The 16,027-nt window shown below is 55.9% G+C and overlaps 1 protein-coding gene across 6 annotated transcripts in view; it reads right to left on the reverse strand.

The window, feature by feature from the left end:
* The window catches only part of ARAP3 (ArfGAP with RhoGAP domain, ankyrin repeat and PH domain 3), a 61,151-nt gene extending 45,376 nt beyond the window's left edge, over positions 1–15,775 (reverse strand). For 4 of the 6 annotated variants that reach the window (XR_006292741.1, XM_043553015.1, XM_037907329.2 and 1 more), the window contains exons 1-5: positions 15,650–15,767; positions 11,890–13,085; positions 8,885–8,934; positions 7,948–8,021; positions 7,544–7,620 (exon numbers count right to left, since the gene is read on the reverse strand). Coding sequence is in view for 5 of the 6 variants with exons in the window: in XM_043553015.1 (XP_043408950.1) it covers positions 7,544–7,620; positions 7,948–8,021; positions 8,885–8,934; positions 11,890–13,046 (1,358 nt within the window). In the remaining variant the exon portion in view is untranslated. Of the gene's footprint in view, positions 1–7,543; positions 7,621–7,947; positions 8,022–8,884; positions 8,935–11,889; positions 13,086–15,649 lie in introns of those variants that run through there. The other 2 variants (XM_037907328.2, XM_043553017.1) reach the window with 2 other exon arrangements.
* Positions 15,776–16,027: the final 252 nt, after the last annotated feature.

Here is a 16,027-nt window from a genome sequence, read left to right on the forward strand (position 1 = left end):
ATAAGCTTTCCTGAGCTACAGCTCACGATGAAGTGAGCTGTAGCTCACGAAAGCTTATGCTCAAATAAATTGGTTAGTCTCTAAGGTGCCACAAGTACTCTTTTTCTTTTTGCATCTTTGCTGTGAAATTGGCCTATAGACTTTACACATATCTGTATATATATCGAGCTTTTAACCATTGTAACTCTCCTCTTTGTATTCCCTTTTTAATATTAAACCTGTAGTTTTTAGTTACTAAAGGATTGGCATCAGCGGGATTATTGGGTAAGATCTGTGACTCAAACTGACCTGGGGATAAATCCTTTGGGATTGGCAAACCTCACATATGGTGTACCAGGTTTTCAATAACCCCTCTCTATATTACACTTGTCTGTCTAATTCAGGGGTGGGCAAACATTTTGGCCCAAGGGCCACATCTGGGTGGGGAAATTGCTTGCAGGGCCATGAATGTAGGGCTCGGGCAGGTGGTTGGGGTGCAGGAGGGAGTGTGGGATGTGGGAGGGGATGCACTGTGCAGGAAGGGGCTCAGGGCAAAGGGTTGGGGCAGAGGAGGCATGCAGGGTGTATGAGGGGGCTCAAGGAAGGGGGTTGTGGTGCAGGAGGGGGTGCATAGTGCAGGAGGGGGCTCAGGGCAGCGGTGCAGCAAGGGGTGCGGAGTGTGGGAGGGGGCTCAGGGCAGGGGGGGTGCGGGGTGCAGCCAGGGTGCAGGCAGGGGGCTCAGGGCAGGGAGTTGGGGTGCAGGAGGTACAAGGGGGCTAAGGGCAGGGGGTTGGCATGCAGGAGGGGTGCGGGGTGCGGCAGGGGGTTGGGGTGCAGGCAGGGGGCTCAGGGCAGGGAGTTGGGGTGCAGGGTGCATTCGGGGTGTGGCTCCGGCCCGGCGCAGCTTACCTGGAGTGGCTCCCTGCCTGCCTGCCTGCCCTGGCCTCGGCCCTGTGCTGCTCTGGCACTACGTCCCTGCGACCCCTGGGGTACCTCCCCCAAAACTCCCATTGGCTGCGGTTCCCCGTTCCCGAGACCAACAGTGGAGAATTCAACAGAAACCACTGACATCTATAATTTGTTCTTCAGAAAGAACAATCAACAGAGAAAACACTACAAATGATAAACGCAGAACAAGAAGGCGGGTCAAGGATTCCAAACTGACCATAGCTAGTCGTTGTAACTAATGGACAGCCAGCTGACCAAGTTGTTACATGTTCAGCTATTGTAATTAGAAAACCAGCACAATTCAGAGACACTTAACAGACAAATCCTTACTGAACTTCAAAGACAGCATAAATATTGTAAATGGTGCAATACAGGACTTAAAGTGGGAGATGTGACGGAATGCTAAACTGTATTATACGTTCAGCCTGTAGGTGGCAGTATGTAAAAGAGTGTATTTAAACTAACCTTAGTCAGATCTGGGAAAGCATTACAGGATCTTATGATGAACCCAGCTGGTGTGTACAAGTAAGCTCTGTAGCCACTCCAGATCTGGTAGAGAAGAACATGACACCCTCCATCCACCTCAAGTAAAGTGTGTGGGGGGTGGGGGTGGGGGGTGGGGTAGATCATCTGCTAAATCTGACCAGTTTTCAGAGTAGCGACCATGTTAGTCTGTATTCTCAAAAAGAAAAGGAGTACTTGTGGCACCTTAGAGACTAACAAATTTATTTGAGCACAAGCATCCGATGAAGTGAGCTGTAGCTCACGAAAGCTTATGCTCAAATAAATTTGTAAATCTGACCAGTCTATCACCCAGCTTCATGTGCCATCCTGTCCCATAGCTCTCTAGAGTGTTATCAATTAGACTGTAAGCTCTCCTGCTGCCTTATTTGTCTGTAAAGCGCCTCATACACAGTTGGTACTGCACAACTGTGGTAATCAGTTAACAATAAACATCACAGGAACACTGGACTCCAAAAGGGCTGAGCAGAGGTTGTCTGGATGTAGCTGAGTAGGGTTGATTTGCTAGAGGAGTGTTGTAAATGTCTGTGGGTGCGTTTGTGTGAGAAGGCAGGGTATTTGTGTATGTGTGTCCATATGCATGCCTTTACGTTGCATTTCTTTGGGTTTGTGAGAAGGTTTGAATTTTGCATTACTGTTCCTTAGCAGCATTAACTGGCTTCAGTGAGTTTTTATGTCTAAATAATAAATTAAGGGAAAACCTAGGCTGACTGTCAGGAAGCTTTTCCCCAGACACACAAGCTCCATGGGACTCTTATTACAAAGCACAGACGATGTTGCACTAGGTAACCACAGAATGTTGAGCACTGTCCTGGTGACATAAAGCAGCCTGGGCGCTGGCAGCTCTGCCCCTAAAAGTTACCCCAGTTCAGAGGAATCATTGGGGCTGTAGACTTTCACTTGTGGCTCCTGGGTCACCCCCACCACTGAACCCTCAGGCGGGAAGCATGTCTTGGGGAGTCCCAAAGCCCCTGTGATTCCGAGTGCCTGAGTGGCCCACAGGGGCCATAGGCAACTAGACTTGAGTTACATCAGTCTGGAAGCTCTAACCTCATTCTGACCAATGCCAGGTACAAGCTGCGCAGAGTAGAATATACAGTCAGCCTGTGGAACTCATTGCCAGGGGATGTTGTGAAGGCCAAAACTATAACGGGGTTCAAAAAAGAATTAGATAAGTTCATGGAGGACAGGTCCATCAATGGCTATTAGCCAAGATGGTCAGGGACATAACCCCATGCTATGGATGTCCCTAAGCCTCTGATTGCCAGAAGCTGGGAGTGGGAGGCAGGGGATGGATCACTCGCTGATTGCCTGTTCTGTTCATTCCCTCTGGGGTACCTGGCATTGGCCACTGTCAGAAGACAGGACACTGGGCTACACAGACGATTGGTCTGACCCGGCATGGCCATTCTTATGTTCTTAGATGTGGTTCAGAGTCTCCGGGATAGCTGTGCAATGACTCTCTCAAAGTAAACTTCAGCCATCTGACAGAGCCCAGCTCCCTCATCCACGGCTCTTGGGAGCCATCCTACATTTTCACTTCTAAGGGAGTGAGTCTTCCTAGCCTTTTCTGAAGCGTTTAAAGCACTTCTTAGCTGCAAAAATTCTATTCCAGCCAGCACACGAGCAAGTTGCCTTCAGGGGAAATGAAAATGCTACTCTGCTAATAGACTAACAAATTTATTTGAGCACAAGCATGCATCCGATGAAGTGAGCTGTAGCTCACAAAAGTTTATGCTCAAATAAATTTGTTAGTCTCTAAGGTGCCACAAGTACTCCTTTTCTTTTTGCAGATACAGACTAACACGGCTGCTACTCTGAAACCTGTTAATCTGCTTATGAGACCCTTGTACCCACTGATCAGCTAAACCACGCTCATGCAGTAGTAACTCCCTAGGACTCAGGGGTTCTCACTGTTACACACTGTGTGTACCTGGCACTAAATGAGGGCAGCAGATCTGCAACTTAGATCCTTCTGTTCCAAAGGCACAGGCCCCTAATTCTTGAGCTGTAGGAGAGCCTTCATTGGTTAATGGCTGGCTATAGGGAGCTGATGACATGCAGCCTTTGACACCATCCAGTACTAGCTGGTTCATTACCACACACATATTTGTGGCCGTGTACATAGTCATCTCCTCCATGTAAAGAACATAAGACAAGACCGCTCTGATGATTGGAGGCCATGACAAATCATCTCATCTTTGCTCTTCTGATTATTGTTTATGTCACCAAGGCTCTTTGATCCCACATGTACCTAGCACATTCCTCTCTATATATTTTAAAATATAATCACCCAGCTTCAAGGACACGGACAGAGTCAATACTAGACACTGAGTCTCCCTATGCCAATCAACATCAAGGAGTATCGAAATAACTCTGCTCCAAATACTGAACCTATTCACGGGGGCTTCCCTCACAGCACTAGCACAGAGAGGGAGAAATTCACCCCTGTGCAGAGACCAGCACGAAGAGGATGTAAATGAAGCCAAAGTGCGGCACAGATCTTGGGCAGGCCTGGGCCACAAAGTTTTAAGCTGGAAATGAACATTCACCACTTTCCAGGTGTCTGGGTCTTGGGTGTATCACTGCAGAGATTTAGGTAAAAAGCAGTGACTTAGCTTCATAGAATCATAGAATATCAGGGTTGGAAGGGATCTCAGGAGGTCATCTAGTCCAACCCTCTGCTCAAAGCAGGGCCAATCCCCAACTAAATCATTCCAGCCAGGGCTTTGTCAAGCCTGACCTTAAAAACCTCTAAGTAAGGAGATTCTACCACCTCCCTAGGTAACCCATTCCAGTGCTTCACCACCCTCCTAGTGAAATAGTGTGTCCTAATATCCAACCTAAACCTCCCCCACTGCAACTTGAGACCATTACTCCTCGTTCTGTCATCTGCTACCACTGAGAACAGTCTAGATCCATCCTCTTTGGAACCCCCTTTCAGGTAGTTGAAAGCAGCTATCAAATCCCGCCTCATTCTTCTCTTCCGCAGACTAAACAATCCCAGTTCCCTCAGCCTCTCCTCGTAAGACATGTGTTCCAGTCCCCTAATCATTTTTGTTGCCCTCTGCTGGACATTTTCCAATTTTTTCACATCCTTCTTGTAGCGTGGGGGCCCAAAACTGGACACACTACTCCAGATGAGGCCTCACCAATGTCGAATAGAGGGGAACGATCACGTCCCTCAATCTGCTGGCAATGCCCCTACCTACAGCCCAAAATGCCATTGGCCTTCTTGGCAACAAGGGCACACTGTTGACTCATATCCAGCTTCTCATCCACTGTAACCCCTATGTCCTTTTCTGCAGAACTCCTGCCTAGCCATTGGGTCCCTAGTCTGTAGCAGTGCATGGGATTCTTCCGTCCTAAGTGCAGGACTCTGCACTTGTCCTAGTTGAAGCTCATCAGATTTCTTTTGGCCCAGTCCTCTAATTTGTCTAGGGCCCTCTGTATCCTATCCTTACCCTCCAGCATATCTACCTCTCCTCCCAGTTTAGTGTCATCTGCAAACTTGCTGAGGGTGCAATCCACGCCATCCTCCAGATCATTAATGAAGATATTGAACAAAACCAGCCCAAGGACCGACCCTTGGGGCACTCTACTTGATACCGGCTGCCAACTAGACATCGAGCCATTGATCACTACCCGCTGAGCCTGACAATCTAGCCAGCTTTCTATCCACCTTATAGTCCATTCATCCAGCCCATACTTCTTTAACTTGCTGGCAAGAATACTGTGGGAGACTGTGTCAAAAGCTTTGCTAAAGTCAAGGAACAACATGTCCACTGCTTTCCCCTCATCCACAGAGCCAGTTACCTCGTCAGAGAAGGCAATTAGATTAGTCAGGCATGACTTGCCCTTGGTGAATCCATGCTGACTGTTCCTGATCACTTTCCTCTCCTCTAAGTGCTTCAGAATCGATTCCTTGAGGACCTGCTCCATGGTTTTTCCAGGGACTGATTTTTCCAGGTTCTGTTAGCAGGGCAGGACAATGACCTGGTGTTTGCTAAATGAATCAATGGGAAAAGCCATTTTCTTTTGCCATGCTAAGGGGCTACCAGAAGTAAAGGAAAGTCAATTTAAAAATAAGTATTGGATAGTGAACCTTTAAATTCTGCTGGGATTTACCTGGTGTGGGAGGGGCTAATTTAAACTCCTGAGACTTTCTGATGGGCTGAGGGAGAGAAGTGGATTTCTGAATGGGAAGATATGGTTGGCTAAGTAAATTCTACAGAAAGCAGCATTGCCTCCATCTCGTTAACAAATGAAGGTGTGATTCTCCAACAGAAGAGCTGAGGGGAAATAAGAGCTGGTAGCAAGCAACAGTGATACCCATGAAGGAGAAAAATGAAAAAAAATCTAATGTCTGTGAGAATCATTTTAATCTGATCTGGGTCCCAAAGATTGAAATGTTTTAATCATAATTGTGCGGATTTTGCATGGTGTCACAGGGCAGTTACTACATGGTAGTTTGCAGAGTTACTGTTATTCCTAAACTAATTAACAGATTTACGTGCTGTGACCAAGTGGGCATATTTTTATGAGTCCTGTTTGTGCCTCAGTTTCCCCTATGTACTGCACTGTTACCAAATGAGTGGAAGGGGACTGTTTGCTCTCAGGGCAGGCTGACACATACAGGTGTGGGTGTCACCTACTGTCTGGGCTTTAGTCTCCATATGAAGGGAGCATCTGAGAAGGCAGTGGCAAATCCAATCACTAGGACATTGGCACCTAGCAACCAACTACCCAGTAGGGAGATGGATTTCCATGCCTCTCCTTAGGTAACATGCACAACAATCCCTCAAGTTGGGATCAAAAGACTGGAGAGCTGGGGAATAAGAGCTGGCTGCTGTAAGGAGTCAGGGCTCTCAACTGGTATCTGAGGAAGGAGATCAGACAAAGGGACAGACCAAGCTTGAACCAAGGGGTTCCCTACAGCTTGGCTGGGCTCTAGGCTGACCAGAATGGACTATGTGTTAACCTTCAGTTCTCTGTACTACCCTAAGGCCTTTCTGTGCTGTGTGCCAGTTAACAAGAAAACCCAACTGTGTCGACAGCGCTGGGTGAGTGCCACTGCCAATGCTGGGCGAGGTGCATTGATCTCTGCAGAGAGGACAGGTCTCCATTGGGGTCGTCTCAGTTGGACTCGCTGAGCAGAGCTCATGGGGTGCAGCAGGGTGGCTGGAGCCCCAGAGGTCCAGTCTGAGCAGACAGTGAAGCCATGTGGCTGATCGTGGGGGAAGAGTGAGACCCCTGGGGGTCTGGTACACTGAGGGGTTCCTCCTAGACACTGTTACACAGCTGGGGGTGTAGCCCCAAGCCTGTGGATCCATGACATGCCCATGCTGTGCTCAGAGAGTGAGTGATGTCATTTTGAGAAAACTAAATCCTCTGCATTTTATACATAAGAGCCTGAATCAGGACTTCAAGTGCAAACTTCAACCCTACTCTGGGGTCCCGATCGATGCCTCTGCCTCTGCATTCGGCCCCAGCCCCCTGCGGCTACCATCACCCTGGCACAGGCCACCTGCAAGCCAGCATGAAGCTCAGGAGGAGCGCGCTGAGGACACTAACAATGGCTAAGAGGAAAAACGCGTGTGACACCCAACCAACCCCTGGAGCATCTGGCTAGCCAGGGAACAGCTTCCCTGCAGAATCCCCTGTGAGCATGTGGTGCCGCTAACTTCTGAGCTGCAGTGCCATGCCTTGCCAGGAGCACTGCTCTGCCTTGTACATACCAGGGGCTGCTGGTCCATGGCATGGCACGACTGTCTCACCCCAGCTAATGGTGAGAGAAGGAGCACATCCAGCTGCAAGGGACATACAACAAACACCAGTTCCAGCCTCGCCCACCCTGGCATCCCCACCTGCTCCTCCATGGGCTGGCAGCCAGGTTCTCCCCACACAAGGAAGGAGCAACTCCCTCAGTCAAACCAGACTGACCCTGGCTTTCCTTGCCCTCTATTGCCCCAGCAGCAGACACCTCTCCCCAAAGCCTGGAAACTACCATCCAACCTGCTTCTCCTGCCCCCTGAGAGCATAGAGGCTCCATGGAGCAGGTTTGGGGCCAGGGGCTATGGGCAGAGGTGCTTACCTGGGCCTCTCTCTCTTCAGCTCTGGGAAGTGCTCTGGCACCGCTTCACAGCCTGGCACAGCGGGGGTCCCTGTGCTCTGAAAGAAGACCCTGGTGAGAGCTCTGCTCCATGGCTCTGTCTGCCCAGGCCACCCACCCCTCAACCTCAGGCCTCCTTGGACTGCCTTCCCCTGCATCAGCCAGTGCCCAGGAGCCAGGGCCTAACACCACCCCATCGCCTGGCTCTGCCAGGGCCTGCACTCTGCTGAGCAGCCGAGGCCCGTGGTCCAGCACACACTGCTGCAAGGTGCAGCCAGAGGGAGCGGAAGCCGGAGTGTGGCCTCACTCCTATTTCATCCAGACTCGAGGCAGGCGCTGGGCCCAAACATCCCCACCCTCCAGCCTGCACCCTTGGTGGCCCTCACCTTCTGCTCCCAGGTAGGGAGCCCACGTCCAAACACGGCCTCACAGTAGGGACTGATGGGCTCCTCGGCAGGCTCTGCGGGCACAGACACAGCAGGAAAGGCAGTGAGCTGCCAGTCAGAGCTCTGCTGGAGCTGAGGGGCTGGGGGCCCAGAGGGGATGGGGATGGGGTGGGGGCCCCGCAAGAGCAGGAGAAACCCCCCTTGTGACTCTATCCCTCAGCACTTGGGCACTACTGTGGGAGGCAGGGGGGCCTGGCGTGGGAAGCAGGGCACGCCGTTCACCCCCTGGGATGTCCCTGACGCCAGCAGCTCTCACAGGAGCACAGCCCAGCACTGGGGGCAGCGCCGCCTACCCTCAGCGCTTCCCAGCAGGGCGGTCCAGGCATGTGTCTGGGGACAAGCCCCTTGCTAGACAGAGAACCCAGGAGTCACCCTCCGGACCGGACAGAGGCCACCATGGAAGCAGACACCACTGGGTGGGTTGTGGGGGGCTGGCAGCTTCCAAAGCCATAGAAAGACATAGACCCCCCCAACTTCCCCTTGCTCTAGCAGTGCCCTCACCCCCATCCATGTATGGGCACCAAACCCCCATTCTAGCAATGCCCCACCGCCAAACCCCTATGGGCCTCAACTCCCCGCATTCTAGCCATGCCCCCCCATGGGCTTCAACGCCCAGCCGGCCCTAGCAGTGCCCCAGCCCCCATGTGAGCTCCCAACCCCTCCCTACCCCATTCCCCTATTGCCCACTCCATCAATGCCCCACCCCACCATTCCTGTATGGGTCTCAATCCCCTCCTACTCTACTAATGCCCCCAAAAGGACCAACCCCCAACTCTATTCATGCCCCTGCACCACCCCCATCCCCGGGAGGAGGCGACACAGGGGCCTTCAGGGGGACAGGCTGTGCACGTAGAGCGCCACAGCCCCCAGCTCTCACCTGGCCTCTGTGGGATGGGGGGCAGGTCCAGGCTGGGCCATCTGGGAGAGCTAGGAGAGCAGAGGAAACACGTCAGAGCCTCGGGCAGCAGGGTTACCACCTGGCACCCTCTAGAGTGGGGTCTGCGCTTGGGGCAACCCTGCCCGGGATGCGCTGCCCAGACAGGAAGCAGCAAGGCAGTGTGGGCCAGAGGAAGGCCCAGTACTGGGCTGGGGGGAGGGAGCTGTGGAGCCTGGTGCAGAGTGCTGCTCAGTGTCTACAGGGAGATCTCCCAGGGTGAGGAGAGGGCTCCAACCTCACAGCCGGCAGGGCCCTTGGGAGAAGGGCTGGCGCTTGCACCCGCTGTCTTCCCCCAGCCTCTGATTGCACAGGCCAGGCTGGCGGTGGAGGGGCTTCCTGGTTCCTGCCATGGGAGCAGGGCTGCTCCCCTCCTCAGTGCCACCACGGGGGAGCCTGCGACTGGAAGGAGTGCTCCCCTCCCCAGTGCCACCATGGGGGAACCTGAGACTGGCGGGGAGCTGCTCCCCTCCCCAGCGCAGCCACGGGGAAGCCTGTGACGGGGGCTTGGGTTTGAAGGCTTCTTTTGCCCAGATTTCCCATCAATCCTAGACTGCAACGAGGGTTGTCTGGAGGGCAGGGCCTCGGCCTGTCCAGACAGCCCCCTCCCCCACCCCGCCCCCAGCTTTACTTTCCTAGCTCTCCAGTGGGATCAGGCCATTACTGCTGCCCACACCCGAGGCCTGGCACTGATGCTTCAGATTCCCTCCCCGGTGGGCCTGCCCCAGCCACCCAGCTGTTGGCCACCAGCTCTAAATAATCAGCCAGGCCTTCTGATGCAGCAGCCTGGTGCTGCCTGCCCCACCTCACCCCACTCTACCCAGCCCAGCACTGCCCACTCTCCACGGCACAGTAAGGCACAGGCAGGCTCCCTGCAGACGAGCCCTGGGCTCCCCCTAAGCCCCAGCCAGCTGCCACGAGGGCACGTGCGTGCTGCATCGGGACTGTAGGTGAAGGCATTCCCCAACTAGCTGTGATCTAGCTAGACAATTGCAGTGTGGCCATGGCATCACGGGCAGCAGCATGGGTGAGCGACCAGAGTATGCATGCAGGGTGCTGGGCAGTACTGGACCCAGACAGCTGGCCCACTATTCCACCACAGCTATACTGCTATTCCCAGGAAGCAAGCTCCATCTCAGCTAGCGCGGACAGGGGAACGCACCCGGGAGGCAGAGTCTGTGTCCCCAGGTGAGTGAGGAGGGGACCGGGCACGGAGCAAGGACTGAGGGAGACGACTAGAGCCCTACCAAATTCACGGTCCATTTTGGTCAAATTCACAGTCATAGGATTTTTTAAATCGTTGATTTCAACTATTTAAATCTGAAATTTCACAGTGTTGTAATTGTAGGGCTCCTGACCCAAAAAGGAGTTGTGGGGGTGTTGCAAGGTTATTTTAGGCAGTGAGGGTTGTGGTACTGCTACCCTCAAATTCTGCGCTGCGGCTGGCGGCAGTGCTGCCTCCAGAGCTGGGCAGCTGGAGAGCGGTGGCTGCTGGCAGGGAGCCCAGCTTTGAAGGCAGCACCGCCGCCAGCAGCAGCGCTGAAGTAAGGGTGACATGGTATGGTATTGCCACCCTTACTTCTGCGCTGCTGCCTGCAGACGTGGCCCTCAGTCAGCAGCCGCCACTTTCCAGCAGACCAGCTCTGAAGGCAGCAGCGCAGAAGTAAGGGTGGCAATACTGCAACCCCTGTAAAATAACCTTGTGACCCCCCCTCCCCCGTAACTCCCTTTTGGGTCAGGATCCCCAATTTGAGAAACGCTAGTCTCCCCCCGAAATCAGAATAGTATAGGGTAAAAGCACACACAAGACCAGATTTCATGGGGGGAGACCAAATTTTATGGGCTGTGATGTGTTTTTCATGGCCATGAATTTGGTAGGGCCCTAGAGATGACCCAGCCCTCCCCATCCCGCCACAGCCCCTGCACTATGACCTGACCATGGGACCCTGAGCCCTCCCCAACCTGGCCCGGTCCCCTGCACTGTGACCCAGCTAGGGCCCTGAGCCCTCCCTAGCCCGCCCCCTGTGCTGTGACCTGACCATGGGACCCTGAGCTCTCCCCAACCTGGTCCAGCCCCTTGCACTGTGACCCAGTCAGTGGGCCCTGAGCCCTCCCCAGCCTGGCCCCTGCACTGTGACAAGGCCACGGGCCCTGAGTCTTCCCCAGTCCCCTGTGCTGTGACCCGGCCATGGGCCCGGATCCCTCCCCAGCTTGGCCCCCTGCACTGTCACCTGGCCACATGACCCCGAGCCCTCCCCAGCCCCCTGTGCATTGACCTGGCCACTGGACCCTGAGTCCTCCCCTGCCTGGCCCAGCCCCCTGCGCTGTGACCCAGCCAGGGCCCTGAGCCCTCCCCACGTGGGTCCCTGAGCTGTGACCTGCAGGCACAGTTCCTTCCTCTTTTAACCTCTAGTAACTGGATCCTGGAACAACAGCAATGCTGCCCACTAGCCACAGGAACCTCCACTGCTCCTGAGCCAGCTCCAAAGTAATCTCAGCAAGTCCCCTTCTGCCTAGAGGCCCGCAAGACCCAGCAGATCCCTTCCTCAGGGCATAACCTGCGCTCAGGGCCCAGCACTAGCCTGTCCCCCAAGGCCTGAGAGATCCTGGCCTGGCTCATCCATGCTGTGCGCCTTGCCGCAGGGCTCTCCTCATTTCTGACCTCAGCACAGAGGAGTGCTGTGAAAGGGGCTTTGTTAGGGTCCATGCACACTCCCCACCCCCTTCCAGAGGGTTGGGAGCTGCAGTGAAACGGGGCCTGGGGCTGTCATTTAGGCCAGACGGTTGCACTGCTGGACCGAGGCTCTAAGAGGAGACCTAAGCAATGTCTACAGGAAACATGAGGAGCACAGCAGGAGTTCGGCCTGCGCTGCCTGCCTGAGCTCTGCCCCTTTTCCTGCTTCCAGGTAGAGGGCAGACCGTGGTGCTAGGAGCAGGCTCACACTTACTCAGGCTTCTCTGCTGGTGTGGTCCCTTGCTGCGTGGCTGAGTCCAGTGGCCGTGGGGTAGGTCGGTTCCTCGCAGGCTCCTCATCCCCTGAACACCCAGCTGGTTGCGAAGGGGGCTCCAGTCCCTCATAAATGATATTGGAAACCATCTCCATCCTGCCCCATGCAGAGGCTGGCTGGGAGGGGGCGCCCGGGGCTGGCGAAGGCTCTCTTTGCGTGCTGGCAGCAGGGCTGGTTGGAGCAGACCGTGGGAAGCTGCACAGCGAGTGGCTCATCCCTGGGCTTGCAGGGCTGCAATCAGCTGGCTGGATCCCATGGCCGAGGCATGGAGAGACACCGGGGATGGAAGAGGAGGATTTTCCACACCCAGCCTGGATCTCCACATCATCCAAACCCACTTCAGCCACCCCAGCCCGTGGTGCTGGCGTAGGCTCCAGAGCACTCTCCCTACCCACAGGCTGGGGTGCCTGAGGGCCTGCTAAGCCTCTCTCTCCTGAGCCGGCCTGCTGCTCCAGGGTGAACTCCGAGTGCCCAAGATCCATGGAGCTTTCCCCTGGCACAAACCCCTCGTGTACAACAAAAGCAGCAGAAGGCCCCTCACAGCCAGGTTTGCGTGTTGGCACCGATGTCCGTGCCAGCGGCGTGGGCACCAGGCCCTGCTCTGGCCTCACTGCTCGGCTAGGGCGTTGAAAGAACGTCCTGGGCTTGGGTACCGGCTTGGCAACGGGTGGAGCAGGCTCCCTCTCCAGAGATGGGTTTTGGCTGGGGCCAGCTGAGCACTGGTGGTTCCCAAGCCCATCAATGGCTGCTACTGGGGCTCCATTAGCAGTACTTGTACCATTGTTCTCCGTGCCTGCTTGGCACACTCTGGGCACATCCAGGGGCTCTGTACATGTGCCAGGCTTGGCACAGGCATCTCTGGCCATGGGCCTGCCTTTGTCTTGCACCAACAGCTGCGTCTGCTGCACCAGACTCAGGATCCTTTTGCGGTGCCCAGTGGCAGTGATGCCGATCCGCTGCAGGTCCTCGTTACCCAGGGAGACAGCATCTCTGGCCACTTGGTACCCATGCTGCTTAAAGGTTTCCTGGTATCTCTCCAAATGGATGGTGGCCAGCCAATCAGCGATGTCACAGTCAGCGTCGCACGGGGAGAACATGGCCTGCGGACCCCCACCAGGGGACTGTCAAGCCATCATCTGAGGAAAGAGAAGAGAGAGGTTGCAGTGGCATTGAGGAGACAGGAGGAGATGGCAGTGCCACAGAATAGCCAGAAGGCCCAGTGCTTGGAAGAGCCTGTAGGATCCATGCCCAATCCAGCGCTTTGCTAGGACACCCCTCTGAGCTCTGACTGCTCTGCTCCCATCTCCGTTAGAACCTGCCATGGGCAGTCAGTGGGGTCACTCACTGCCAGAGGGTGTGAGTGCTCTGAGCAAGGGTAGGAGCATCAATTGCCAAACTCTGCCCCAAGCCTTCAAACCCTGACCCCCCTTTCATCTGAGAGGTCAGAACCCCAGCCTAGGCAGGAACCGTCCCTCCCTCGCAGGCTGTGAGGGTCTCACACAAACACAGGCTTCCAGCTCCCGAGGCAGAGCTGACTCGATCAGACACGGGGTTGTCCCTGGCCAGACAAAAGCAAGCCCTGTCAATGGGCATCACTGACTCCATCCCTGCCAGCCCCTCCTCAGGCAAGTCAGACAGAGGAGCCAGTGCCTGACTCTGGCTGGGATTTGTGCTTTGCTGGTAGGGAGGATATTGGGCCATTTGCTGTATCCAGAATCTCAGCCCATCCCTTGAGCAGGGGGACCAGGGAACGCAGATACCCATGGTGCAGCTGGGCCCCCACCCAGGGACGGTTCTCTGATGCTGGCTGGCTCGGGGAGGGCTCTGTTCTGCTACTGGAAGGACAGCATCAGAATCTCCCTGACGGTAGGGAGGGCATGGGAGAGGTCAGCATGACTCATAGGCAAGCCCAGGGAGACAGCATCTGGGACACAGCCCCCAGCCACACGCATTCCAGGCAGACAGGCTCCCAGCTGTGCTCCCCACACTGCCTGGGGAGATTGCCCACGCAGCTTGGAGGGGCAGCCCCTCTCCCTTTGGATAAGGGCCTCTCTCAGATACCTTGGGACTCTGCAGGGCTGGGGCTGTCTCTCCCTGCGTGTCTATGCAGCACCCAGCACGACAGGGCCCTGATCCTGTTTGGGGCTTCCATAACACAAACCATAATAACACCAGCTCTCCTCTGCCCCCAGCTCAGGGCTGCCAGCAGATCTCCCTCCATCCAAGGTCCCAGGACAAAGCTCAGGAGCCCTGTCTGCAGCACGATACGGCTGCTGTGAGGTCCTTTTCCCATGAATCATACTGCTCTGTATCAAGCCAGCTGCGCTGACTCCACAGCCACCAGCAGGGTTTCCAGTTTCTCCATTTCCCCCTATTGTTCAGGGCAGACTTCCTTCCTTCCTGCCGCTCACATTCTCCCACGCAGCCCCCTCCCGCCTCCCCGGAGCCCTGTCCTCCGTGCACTGGGAATGTGCGGCGCTGGGAATGGGTAGGTGCGCCTCTGTGCACAAGTGTGCGCTGGTGTGTCTGCGAGCGTGTGATGTGTGAGGCTGTGAGAGTCTGTTGGTGTCCGCAGCAGCTTGGTGCAGATGTGTTTGTGTGTGTGCAGTTGTGGTGAGAACAGAGGATACATTAATCTGTCCAGAACCAATTAGCTAAAAAACCTGGTATGCCAATTAACCTGGAAAGCTCTCCCTGTCACAAGCAGGAAGCACAGCTGTTTACGTGTAGGACCTACACTAAATGCCATGAATGTTTTTAATGCCATTCAGTTTTGGAAAAGTGCCCAGGCTAGAGCAGGCCTGTATATCAGTGGGAACATTTGCCAGGATCCAGGCTGCGCTGGCACTCAACCATCTGGACCTTCGCTGGCAGGCCCATTTCTGCAGTATGGAAAGGGACACCTAGTCTGCTGAGGTGGGGCAGTAGCACAGCAGGGTCCCAGGCCTGCCTGTGGCTTTATAATCGCACCTTCCTAACAAAACAGTCGCTCTCTCCTCTGTCAGCGCAGGAGGGCCCCAAACAACAACTAGGCAGAAACTGTGCAGGGCAATGGCAATCCGGCCAAGCAGCCATGGGGGCCAGAAAAGAAATATTTACCTGTAGGAAGCCCCCTCCCTGCCATACCAGGCACCACAGGGCATTGGAGGGCAGAGCGGGGGGTTTCTCAGCCACCCAGTACCAGGTGCCAGGGGGCATTGGCTGGCAGGGGGGATTCTCAGCCCCCTGTACCAGGCACTAGGGGGCATTGACTGGTGGGGGGTTCTCAGGCCCCCTAGTACCAAGCGCTAGGGTGCATAGACTGGGGTGGGTTCTCAGATCCCTGGTACCGGGGTGAATTGGCGGTGGGGAGGAGAGAGGAGAGGGCACTGGAAGCTGACTGCCCCTGCCAACTGTCCAACCGAAAGAGGTTTCCTGCAGACCGGAGAACAGAACCCGCCGCCCCTGGCCCGGCTACCCGAGCCCACAGAAGCCCAAGCGGGAAGCGATCCGCGCCAGTCACCACTCCCGGCCGTTAACTCTGGAGCCGAGCGATGTCGAGTCCGAGGATGGCCGCCCCGTTCGGGCTGTCAAAGCCGAGCCCCAAAGGGGAGCCGAGTCGGCCCGGCCCCGCGGGCCCCTCCGCGCGGCCGGCCCTGCCTGGCAGAGCCGCTGCCGCGGGCGGTGCCCTGCGCCCCGTCCCGTCCCCGGAGCCCCTCACCTCTCGCCCTGCAGCGCCGTCCGCTGTAGCCAGCGCGGCCGCCAGCCCGGGCCGCTCCTCGGGCACAGGGCTCTGCGCCGCTCGCCGGGCTCAGAAGAACTGCAGCTGGGGCTCGACAGCAGGACGGGACTAAGCGCCCTCCCCCGGCCGGCCGGCCCCTCCCCTCCCCTCGCCGGCACTTCCTCGCCATCCACCGGCTCCTGTACCCCTGCCCCCGCCCCGCACTGCCCTTGCCCCCTGCCCTGGCACTGCCCCCTGCCCCCCCCCACATCTCCCCTGCCCCCTCCCTCCCTGGCCACTACCCCTGCCCCCCCTGCATTGTCCTGCCTCCCTCCCTCCCTCACCACTGCCCCCTGCCCCCCCTGCATTTCCCCTCCC

The sequence above is a fragment of the Chelonia mydas genome, chromosome 8 (genome assembly GCF_015237465.2).
Source record: "Chelonia mydas isolate rCheMyd1 chromosome 8, rCheMyd1.pri.v2, whole genome shotgun sequence".
NCBI classification, from domain to species: Eukaryota; Metazoa; Chordata; order Testudines; family Cheloniidae; genus Chelonia; species Chelonia mydas.